Consider the following 12,500-nt stretch of genomic DNA (forward strand, 5'->3'; position numbering starts at 1 on the left):
AAATTGTCTGTAGCGTGTGAATGTGTGTGTGATAGTGTCCTGCGGTGGGTTGGCACCACATCCAGGGTGTCCCCTGCCTCGTGCACCGAGTCCCCTGGGATAGGCTCCAGGCTCCCCACGAGCCTGTGTAGGATCAGCGCTACGGAAAATGAATGGACACTAAAATCATGCTCCGGCATTGAGTCTGTGACAAGCCTGAGACTTTATCTTTCTGTCTGGAGGAGCGTTTTCACCAGGTTAGCCTAGGCGGGTCCGTCTCGTCTAGTTCGTCACTATAAGAAATGTCTGTTTTTATTCAAATCGAAAACCTGCTCTTGAGTCCGTCTGCCTGCTTCGTAATAATCGCGCATTCTGAACAATAATGAAGGCTTGGGCTACTTGAGGGTTCTACATTCACACACACACACGCAGCACACACACTGCTTTGCCAGGAGCTCATTATTATGTAAGACTACACTATCTGCTAACTCCAGATGACTGGGGTATCTGAAAGAAGCTTAGAGAAGACTCTGTCTGTCTCTCTCATTTCCCTGCCTCACCTGTCGTCTAGTTCCTGCCTCCATTTGGTGTAAATATCTAATAAACCAAACCCCTATGAAATACTTTCAGATATGATTCATATCGTGCCGCTACTTTGCCGCAGCGTCTCCTAGTCTCTGATGAGCAGAGATCCCAGTCTCTGTAGCGCCCACTACTCTAGAACGTGTAGCGTTTTAGAACATATCCGTTAATAAAGAGAGAGAGAGAGAGAGAGAGAGAGACGGACAGATCCTCATGAAAATAAAAAATAAAAAGGCTTCGGAGAGAAGGGTGGATGTTCAGCAGCACTGGGGTTTTCATTTCCTTCCATTCACACTCGCGTCCAAATGAACCTTTCTTCTGTTCCAGCGAAAACCTCAGTCACGTAAACTCCAAGAAGCGGAGAAGGTCCACTCACCGTGTTATGTAACGACTCGAGAAAAGCGTGTACGAGTTTGACACGTGCAGTTCGATTCCTGAATCGTCTGACCACTCAGCCTGCATATTCTTATGTATTGTTGAGAGGAGGGTCTGATTGTCCTGTTCCGATAATGCTATTTCCATCAGGTCTATTTTTGAATAGAACACTCTTTCATGTGGTGCATCACGGTACTTATTGCCATGGTTACTCGCCAGCCTGCTTGTCCGGGGTAACTAATGTACTGCGGGCGAATAAAAGAGTGCGGTGGTGTTATTCCACAGCTCTTTATGAGACGATGAAGTTGATGTCACACACATGCTGTAACACAGATGTAACACTTTACAAGCAGGAACATATGAGCTGCTGTCTGGAATATCTAGCACTTAACGTGAGCTACGGCTCTGAACACGTGTGAGGAGATGATAGGGGATGGAGGGGGATACGGCTGATGAATGATGGCTGTGATCAGATGAAGAATTGGGAATGTTTACACAGAACACAGCAGGGTTATGGGTCAGACGGTGTCTGTGGACGCTCCCGGTGAGCCTGTGTGCCGCTGCTGTGGTCTGGTGTTTCATTATGGTGACTGGAGCAGATGTTCTGTGCTCAGAGCTTTAATCAGTGATTTAACCATCCATAATGCACCACACAGTCTGTCCACTGTTCGTATTGTGTTTTTCCTGATTTGTGTGTGTGTGTGTGTGTGTGTGTGTGTGTGTGTGTGTGTGAACACTAGAGCGTAAGTGCATTTATGTTTAATGCACTCAGATCTCTGTCGGGTGTCCAGCTGATTGGTCTGATAAGGCTTAAGCAAAGGTCATTAAAGGTGACGCTCCACATGAGGCAATAGATTGATACTAGTGTGTGTGTGTGTGCGTAAGCGTGCACACCTTGCCATGCACGCTCCGTGGTAGTAGCAAATACAGTCGTGTGAAAAAATAAGTACACCCCATGGAAATTGTTTAAAAAATGTTTTTTTGGAACATATTTGTAAAAGTAAATATTCGATCCTCTTTGAAACAGTGTCTATTAATAAAGTTGATACACTTGATCAAATGACATTTTGTAGTAATCTTTACAATCTAAATAAACAAAAAAACAGATCAGTCACATTGGAAAAGTAAGTACACTCTTACGTTTAATGATAATGAGTCTTTATTGATCACGTATACATTACAGTGAAATTCTTTTCTTCGCATACACCTGCATGTCAGGGTCAGACATGATACAGCGCCCCCTGGAGCAGAGAGGGTTAAGGGCCTTGCTCAAGGACCCAACAGTGGCAGCTTGGCTGCACTGGGGTTTGAACCCCTGACCTTCTGAACAGCAATCCAGAGCCTTAACCACCAGTGATTAGAACCTGCTTAGAGAGTGCAGGTGGAACCGGTCTTATTTATATCCCTCTCATATCTAGTGTCTGGTGTTCCCTTTGTTATTGAGGTGTGTGGTGACATCATGCCAAGCTCTAAAGAGTTTTCTAAAGGCCTTCAGAAAAAAGGTTGTGGATGTCTATGAGTCTGGAAAGGGATTTAAAAAGATGTTAAATTATTTGAAACACATCGTTCCACTGTAAGGAAAATCATCTACAAATGGCACAGATTTCAAACGGCTGCTAATTAGACCAGGACCGGCCGTCCCAGCAAATTCAGCCCAAGATCAGACCGTCTGATGCAAAAAGAAGTTGTCAAGAACCAAAAAATTTCATCACAGGATCTGCTAGTAAGTCTTGCAACTGTTGGTGTGAAAGTGCATGCTTCTACAATCAGACAGAGAGTGCACAGATTTGACCTGCGTGGGAGGCGTGTCAATAAAAAGCCTTTGCAGGACTACAGTTTTCCAATGAGCATACAGGCAAAGACCAGGTCTTTTGGAATAATGTGCTCTGGACAGACGAATCAAAGATAGAGGTGTTTGGTCACAGTAACAGCAGACATGTTTGGCGCAGACCAAAGACAGCTTTTCAGGAGAAGCACCTCATACCCACTGTGAAGCACGGTGGTGGAAATGTTATGGTTTGGGGTTGCTTCTCTGCCTCAGGGTCTGGACAGCGTGCATTCATCGATTCAACTATGAATTCTGCATCATATCAAAGAGTGCTTGAAGATAATGTGGGGCCATCAGTCTAAAAGTTGAAGATGAACTGAAAGTGGGCCTTTCAACAGGATGATGATCCTAAGCACACGAGCAAATCCACCAAGGAACGGATCAAAAAGAAGAAATGGAGGGTTATGGAACGGCCGAGTCAAAGCCCGGATTTGAATCCCATTGAAATGTCGTGCGGGGATGTGAAACAGGCAGAACATGCAAGAAAACCCTCAAACATCTTGCAGCTGAAAGAATATTGCATGGAAGAGTGGTCACAAATTCCAGCAGTTGTCCTGGAGGACAATTATGCAAAACTCCTACATGAAGTTATTTCTGCTAAAGGGGGCAATACTAGCTTCTGAGGCCAAGGGTGTACTTACTTTATCCACAGAACAATATCACATCTATTGATATTTCTGTTGAATAAATGATTGAAAAAGCTCATTTTCCTTGTGGTTTTGTTCAAGTATTTCAACGTCATTAATAGGCACTGGGTCTAAGACGCTGAAAGGTTTGCTCGTCCAAATATGTAAAAAAAAAAAAAAAAAACAAAAAAAAAAAACAACAATTTCCATGGGGTGTACTTTTTTTTTCCACATGACTGTATGCCCCTCCCACCCAGAGATCATGGCCAATTTTGCTCTCTTGGCTCCCGGACTCTGGACTCTGGACAAACGATATTCCATTACTCCGCTCAGCCGTGCTTTTATTTTAAAGGTAGAAAACACAAAGCAGTGTGTGTGGGTGTGTGTGGGTGTGTGGGTGTGTGGGTGTGTGTGTTTGGATAGGAGGGAGCAAATGCAAACTTAGGGCAAATGCACAAGCCTCATAAACTTATAGAAAATATAAGAGAGAGAGGGAGAGAGAGAGAGAAGTCAGGTGGATGTGATGGCAGGTCACCATACAGAACCGCTTCTACCTGGCAAAAAGCCCACCTTTTACTGGACCGGGTCTGGTTCTTCCTTTTTACTGAGATCAGTACCGTTTTTGGCTAGCTCTGACTAATCAGACTCCATGTTTACGCTTGCATGTAAACACCGTGACGAATTTCCCCTCTCTGTGTGATAGTAGGTGATTCTTTGGCCAATTTTATTGAGGAAACACACCTGCCTCTTTTAGCACTTTACTTCATAACCTACTATTATTATTATTATTATTATTATTATTATTATTACGATTCATCCTCGGTTTGTCAGCTTAGCGAAGGTTTCACTAGTAATCTGATCAGAAGTGATTGATGTGCTGCTTGGTTTTGTCTTACAGGGCAGCAATGTGGTGGAGGACCAGGACCTGCTGGAGATCGGGATTCTAAACTCGGCACACAGGCAGCGCCTTCTGCAGGCCATCCGCCTACTTCCCAGGGTTAGTACACCGGGCAGAGATCGCGCAGAGGCTATAACGCCTCTCGTTGTTAAACAAATAGCAGTGACATTTAAGCATGGCGCGCATCATGTATCACCATGAGTAGCTGGAATCATGAAGGTCAGTGTGACGCGGGAGATTTATTCCAGATTTATCCCAGAACAGGATTAGCCGGCAGTGCGAGCTCAGCCGTTAAGACCTTGAGTTCAAATCCCAGCACCACCAAGCTGCCACTGTTGGGCCCTTGAGCAAGGCCCTTAACCATCAACTGCTCAGATGTTTAAATGAGATAAATGTAAGTCGCGTCTGCCAGATGGCGTGAATGTAAATGTAAATGTCGCTGACCTTTTCCCCGTAGCCATCAGAATAAAACCGCTACAGGTCCGTTCAGTCGTGCACTTTGGATATCTTTACACGTGAATGTCTTTTACAGGCACTTGTGCGTTTCTCTTTAATTTGCATTTCTATATTGGAAAGTTTTACTGTAATTAAACCAGTCAAGATAAGAGGATTTTTCCACCGTTCCTCTGTATGGCTGAACGTTGAACTCTGGAACGAAGTGTCCGAGATGGCGGCGTGGTAGCCCGCAGTGGCCACTTCAGCTCCAATACGGTGCTCAGCTGGGCATATTAAACGCACAGCGTACAATTCCGTAGGCTGAAAACAATCATCTTAACCGTAAAATACGCCTCACGATGTCGATCGGAAACCCAGTGTGGTCTTCTGCTGCTGTGGTGCGTCAGCCTCGATGTTTGATGTGTTGTACATTCATTCCGAGAGGCTTTTCTGCTCGCCACGGTGCGTATTTGATTTACCGTAGTCTTCTTGTCAGTTCGAATCTGGCCCGCTCTCTTCTTGTCTTTCTCCGCTGCTCAACTGGATGCGCCGTGTTTTTTATTTCTGGGCTGGTTAGATGAACTGCATGAGTGTGTGCAGCTGTTCCTAATAACGTGACAGTTCTGAATGTAGGTACAAAACAAGGCTTATACAGTAGATACACTCACCGGTCACTTTATTAGGAACACCTGTTCTGAAAGAAGAGGAAAAAGACTGACCTCCTGTGCTCTGCAGCTGCGCTGCGAGTGAAGTGATTAACACTCGGGTGGGACAAATGGAAGTTTTCCCACATATTTATTTCCTGCTTTCATAGTTGTGCCTCTGTGGTCTGTACGTAGCCTGTACTTCCACGTCAGAATCTGAATCTTCTTTCAGTCAGCCCGTGACGGTTATGAAGCACAGCATTGTTGAATTCTCAATGCTGATTGGTCAGGAACTGACAGCAGTTTGCATCTGCAGTTCAAATCACAGGTTTACATTAATGCACCTGTTCTAGTATGTTATTTATTTCCATAGTAACCCTCATTCACAAGGATTTGTGCAGCGGATGTGCAGCAATACCTAAACCTGACAATAAAAAAAACTGTTCAGTATTTAAAAAAACAAACAAAAGTATAATCCTTAACATGGTAAAGAATCCTGTCCGGAGACGTTTCGTCTCGGCTGTGAGAACTTTGTAACGGTCAGTCAGAGGTAAAACTGTACCTGGGAGTTGTCTTCAGGATGGAGGGAACGCTACGGTGCTGCGTTTTTTCGTCCGATGCGATACAGAACTGTTGTCCTCGAGCAGCATGCGCTTATGTGATCCCGAACTCTCATGAAAAGGGAAATGAAAAAGATGTATGTGTAAATATTATGAATCCACAAGGTCAGGAAGAGACTAACAAGCTGGACAGCAGTCCAGAGCTGGTGTGAATGAAGATGCTAATAATCGTGGGCTGTTAAAAGCACACAGTGTTCTCTGCTGAGAGCGTGAACAGAACCTCCAGAGTCTCCAGTGATGAGAAGCTGAGCTGGAGTTTATGCTTTGTAATGATACGACTCCGTGTGTGTGTGTGTGTGTGTGTGTGTGTGTGTGTGTGTGTGTGTGTCAGGTGCGGCCCATAGGCTACGATGGCAATAACCCCACCTCAGTGGCAGAATGGCTGGAGTCACTAGAGCTGGGAGACTACACCAAGTCGTTCCTCATCAACGGCTACACGTCCATGGAACTGGTTAAGAAGATCTGGGAGATTGAGCTCATCAATGTAAGTCCCAAAATGTCTGCTCTTACTTCCTGTTTTTGAAGCCTGGTTCTTGATATAATCACCATCATCAGCGACCACATCAAGCCATTTTACTTCCTTGGACTCTGACACTATAGCCAGGACATACAATGTGCTCAACTTTACCTCAGTTTTATATATATATATATATATATATATATATATACATATATATACACACATATACAGAAACCTCGGGTATCAGTCGATACCAATACCTAGCGTTTTTATGATTATTTTTTTTATAACTGAAGCTCTTCACGTTAAACTCTTTCGCACAAACATGAATGATATAATAAATATAAAAGTATCGTGTATAATCAAACGAAGTGTCTGTATACAAACCGTTCCAGTTCCATTTCTTTTTCGAATCCAGTTCCAATCTTCGTCGTTTGTTCTCACATGTCCGATCCGCTATTTTCTTTGTTGGCGTTGCTGTCAGTCCAATTCCAGTGCCATCTCGATTATATGCAAATCCCTCTCACGTTCACCACGTTACATCTCACCATCACTGCCACTGGTTTTGCTTTCTCGCGCCTTCCTTTCTACAGCTGGCATAGCTGTGTGTTCAAATCGCTGTCGCTTTCGCACATTTTTTCTTGCGCTCGTGCACATGGAACACTCGCGTAAACTGGAGAGTAGATGGAACCGTATTCGGATCAGCCCTTCATAAGAAGGTACTGTAGACGATTAGGTTTATTTTGTATGTTGTAGTTTGACGTTGTTTAGATGATATGGGTAGAGCGGTCTAGTGTGATCTAGCTGAACAGTAGTGTGTGTAGGTGGGACAGTTATCTGATTCACACACTGAGTGTGATAAAAGGGAATGAGCGCGAGAGAGAGAGAGAGAGAGAGAGGAGAACAAGAGCGAATATTCATGGTCCAGGTGACCACAGGAATACAGTCGTGCGTTTCTTCTACCCTTGACGTGCTTTTAGAGCACGCCGCTGATGTCACGCGCAAGCTGAGGAAGATGATATAAAACCGTCATGCACTGTTCACTGAGTTCTTCACTGAGTGATGCTGTGGGAACAAATTCAGCCACTAGAGGACAACAAAACATCATTTATATTACTGTACAGAACGTGCTAGGGCTGTAAAGCGCTGCCATTATGTGCATGTGTCTGTTTAGTATCTGACCGTAAATCAGAAGTGGGTGTGGTCAAGGGTTGTTTTTTTTTTTTTCGTTTGTTTTTGTTTGTTTGCAAAATCACTGAAAAACCAGACCGCGTAAAGAATAAATAAATAAATAAAAAAATAAGAAGACGTTTTTCGTTTACAAATGATAACAACTCATAGCGACTAGCAGAACATGACTTCATTCACGCCCTGGACCAGACGCCCTGTGGAACGTTCTGGGACGGTTTCGATCTTCTGTCTTAAGTAAGCAAGAGAGCTACGTTTGAAAAGAACGACGTCTTTCCTGAATCGAGAGACCGTTGTTTAGGCTGCAGTTGACCGCCATAACCGTCCGATAAGACCTGATCAGATTTACTTTATTTTATTGATTGATTTATTTATTTAGATGTTCCGTGGTCAGATATACGCTGCAGATCAGACACGTGCACCGCTGTTAACTTGTTTCCCCTGAAAAGAAGCACAAAGCGTCTACCTCGAATTTCACCCCAACATTTACCCAACATAGTATTCAAGTCTTGTTGCGCAGTTCAGAGTGGGTGCTTTACTGAAACCTGGCAACCTTCAACACGAGTGGGATTATGTATTTATTATTTTACGAATGCTCTGCCTATTTTTCCGTATCTGTTTTCATGTTCATTTAGGGTGCGTTTATATTGGATTACGACCCTAATATGTGCAGTTATGTACGGGGTGTGAATGTGTTTGTCTCGGTGTAGGTGTGTAGGTGTAAGTAAAGGACCAGGAGTGCACAGTATTCGATTTTGCCCCCTGTCAGGCCCCAAAGTTAATTAATACACATTTTCATCTCAGCCTACGCACAGCTTTATGAGTTCTGACTGTTTAATGAGACTCTCCTGATGATACAGCTGCATATGTGTGTGTGGTGTGTGTGTGTGAGAGAGAGAGAGAGAGAGAGAGAGAGAAGTTGTGGATGTGTATAAATGGGTAGAGATAATATTGTATTAATATATCATTTATTATTATAATATTATTCTATTATTATGTTAATGTCATATTTCTTGCTCAGCCTCAAAGAACTGTGATTACTCGAGCATGAAGAAGTGTGTTCATAGCAGAACCTCTGCACACACACACACACACACACACTTCAGTTTATAATGCAAAGCAAAAAGGAAGTGTAACATGAAACGTTGCCTGTATATTCCTTTCAGTGCAGACCACGCGTTCAGTTGACGTGGTACAGGTTGTGTGTGTGGGTGTGTGTGTGTGTGTGTGTGTGTGTGTGTAGAGTTGGCATGTCCTCCCTATGCTTCTGGGTACTCTGGTTTCCTCCCCCAGTCCAAAGACATGCACTGTAGGCTGATTGGTGTGTCTAAATTGTCCGGAGTGTGTGAGTACGTGTGCGATTGTGCCCGGCAGTGGGTTGGCACCGTGTCCTGGGAGTCCCCCGCCTCGTGCCCCGAGTTCTGTAGGATAGGGGTCGCTTCCTGCGATCCTGTGTAGGATAAACAGTACAGAAAATGGATGGGTGGATGAAAAACGGACGAGTGATGTCCAGTACTATTCGTACTGTTGTTTTTTTTTTTTTTACCTGTTCCGCCATTTCCATCGAACACTGTCGTTTCATCAGTAACAACATTTCTGCCGAATATTTTCATTCTGATTTGTAGAATAAATGAGTCTGATGTTGTTGATCAGGTCTACACCACACTGAGAACCTCTCCTGCTAGCCAAGAACAGGAATCTGAGACTACACTGGGCGCTCAGAGACTCGCCCAAACTGGACAGATGGAAATTTGAGAAACATCACCTGGTCTGAATCCAATCTTCATCTGTCCGGTTTTGGTGAGTCCGTGCCACTGCGGGAGACAGATCGGAGGTGATTCTCGGTCCCGTAAAGGGTGTGATAGCGTGATGTCAAGGCCAGCGAGGAGTAGACGTGTCCGAGACGTCGTTAAGCAGAATCCGTCCACCAGATGGCGCTAACGCATTTCCATTCAAAAGTCCGATCTCTTGTACGCAGCATGTGCCTGTGAAAAGTACGATGATAAAAACTGTACAGAGAAAACAAAGCCCCAAAGTTTTACTGGAATTGTAAGCATGAGAGAACACACACACACACACACACACACACACACACACACACTAAACCATGTGTCGTGCTCCAGCTGGTCTGGTGTAAATGATGGAATTGCTCTATCCTGTGAATCTGCTGTGTTTTATTCTTGGCTTCCCTCCATGCGGTTCACGCCGAGCAGGAGACGATCCTGTGATGTACAGACGCGATCAATTTCAGAAATCTGACGTTTTAAACTCGTCTTTCTGGGAAGGCTTTCCGCTAGATTTCGGGGCATGGCTGTGGAGCGTTAGTGAGGTCGAGGTCGGGCGCTGATGTTGATGTGAGGAGACTCCGGTTCCGGTTCATCCCAAAGGTGTTCAGTGGGGTTGAGGTCGGGGCTGTGTGCAGGACGCTCGAGATCTTCTACCTTCTTCCAGCCTTCACGCACCACGTCTTCATGGAGCTGGCTTTGTGCAACAGACGGAACCGGTTCGGGCCTCTTAGTTCCAGCGAAAGGAACTGTAAAGCTACAGCACACAAAGACGTCCTGTACACTTCCAGCTTTGTGGAAAGCACATGTGGGTGTGACGGTCAGGGGCGCACAAACATTTGTCCAAATAGCGTATCCGAATGTGGTGTTCTAACAACTTTCTGAATTTGTTTTCTTCTTCTTTCGGTAAATGAGAAAAAAAAATGGACCGACAGAATTGTGACATAATTATGGTAGACATTTCTACTTTGGTAAAATTAGATGAATTCAGATCAGATACAGATCAGATACAGATCAGATACAGATCAGATGAATTGATCTGTATACCTGATGCCTTAAAAAAAAACAAAAAAAACCATAGGTGTGGACTTTGGGAGTGTTGACTGGATGGCCTGCTCTGACTGATGTTTAGACGGTCACATGACATGAAATAGCACTCATACACTCTCACCTCACGTCCTCCTTCGCACCCGGCCCTAAAATCTGTCCCCCGGCGGTTCAGGTAGCTACCTGTACGAACGTGTGCCCGGATCCGTTTGCCTTTCTTCTTGTTTTATTTGAAGTTCTCTCACAGATAGGTCTGACTCTCTGAGATATTTGCAGCTGGTTATATTACACTCGGGTTCTGTTCTCGATCTACAACTCGGGCGGGGAATCGTTTTCGGGATGACGCACAGACCCGACCGGGTGTGGAACTGGGTGGAGTGGGTTTAAGGCCGTGCATGTCGACACGTGGTCGTTGGTGTGAAACACAGTTTCTTCACAGGTAAAAGCCAGCTGCTTTAAGTCCAGAGTGTTTGGTGTGAGGAAACCGAGGCTCATGCTCGGGTGATGTTCATGGACAGCCCTTATATATGTCTTGTTCTCTACTTAGCAGCGGTTGCCTTAGCGACCCAGGCCATTTCCGTTGATTTTATAGACGTACGATTGTAAAATTGATTTGTCATACACACTGTTGTTTTTTTTAAAATTATACTTAATAATACTGATTCTATTGGCAGATTTGCTTCTTTCTAGAAATGCAGCGTCAACATTTTCTTACCCGATTCCATCAATATGTTCCGCAGCAATAAGGTTGCGAAGGTCTCGGGAGAGCGCTTTGCTTTTACCCATCGTGAGATGTTTCGTGTGTGACGCCTTGCTAACGAAAAGCGTCCGAGCGCTGTTCTCACCTGTGCACTTATTCACGTCGTTACGCGCGTTAAACGGCTCCAACGGTCAGCGGTTTTCGGCGCGGCGTGCGTCACTCGGAACGTCTCGAGTTCAGCAAATTTCATCCTGCGCTGAAGTGTCGGTGTGCAATGAAATATATAAACTGATGTTAGTGAGTGCGGAAAACGACGCGTTCGGAGAAGACACAGTGGCCTCGCCGGGGTATTAATAGTAGGCGGTCATCATCACAAGTCATCAGGCCAGTAATAACAGTTTAGCGCTTCCCCCTGAATCCCCACCCCCCCCCCCCACCCCCCTGATAATTATTACCCTGTTGGTTTGAAAGCTAGCAGTAGTTACCATAGGGACCGCTTGCGTGCAGTGTACGTGACTCAAAAGAGACGTGCGTGCGTGTGTGTGTGACGCGCATGTGTGTGTGTGTGTCAGTGCAGTAATGAGTTTTCATGTCCTTTGTGTTGTGTTCCTGTGTTCATCACCTCTCCCAACACACAGATTGTGGATTCTCCTTCCAGCTCAAGCAGATGGCCTTTGCCTGTATTAATGCAGCAGTCTGATCAACCCCACACACACACACACACGGACACTTTAATTACTCCGTCTTTCCACCGCCACTGAATACATTTGTGTGGTTGCCTGGGAAAGCCCTTCACGCGATCGAAGCTCGGACACGCGCTACCCGATAGTCGTATTAGCGTTGGTTCGTTTTTGAAGTGAAGAAGGAGATGGGTTTCGTTCCGGCTCCACCGAAAGACGCCGCGCTTACCGCTACGATTATGACCTTTCTGTAAAAAAAAAAAACAAATTGTAAAGAACTATACAATTATGCATGAACACGTGCAGCGGCCCGTATATACTGCATCCCTCCGCGTGTGTAAAAAGTCACTCGTGGGGGTTAAACTCGAGCCTCGTAGCCGTCGCTTTGCTCGGCAGTTCATCGGCGGGGAAACGATCACCCGGTCAATCCTTGTGACGGAGGAGGAGCACGGCGGCCATTTTGATTAGGCTTACGTCCGTTTCTCTACGGTGCGTAACTCTCCATGACCTTTTTTTTTTTTTTTCCCCCGATGTCTTGAAGCTTCACCCGAAATGATCTGTGCAAGCCGAGGCATGGTTAGAACATAGCCTAATAAAATACTTTTACATTTTACATCCGCAGATCTCAACGTATATTATTCTCAGAAAGAAAAA

General features: G+C 44.9%; 1 protein-coding gene across 7 annotated transcripts in view; it reads left to right on the forward strand.

Moving 5' to 3' along the window:
• anks1b (ankyrin repeat and sterile alpha motif domain containing 1B) overlaps positions 1–12,500 on the forward strand; it is a 187,064-nt gene that overhangs the window by 138,024 nt on the left and 36,540 nt on the right. For all 7 annotated transcript variants that reach the window (XM_053641558.1, XM_053641559.1, XM_053641560.1 and 4 more), the window contains 2 exons: positions 4,289–4,387; positions 6,319–6,471. In XM_053641558.1, coding sequence (XP_053497533.1) covers positions 4,289–4,387; positions 6,319–6,471 — 252 coding nt within the window. The remainder of the gene's footprint in view (positions 1–4,288; positions 4,388–6,318; positions 6,472–12,500) is intronic.

This window comes from Ictalurus furcatus, chromosome 14, assembly GCF_023375685.1.
Source record: "Ictalurus furcatus strain D&B chromosome 14, Billie_1.0, whole genome shotgun sequence".
In the NCBI taxonomy this organism is placed as follows: Eukaryota; Metazoa; Chordata; class Actinopteri; order Siluriformes; family Ictaluridae; genus Ictalurus; species Ictalurus furcatus.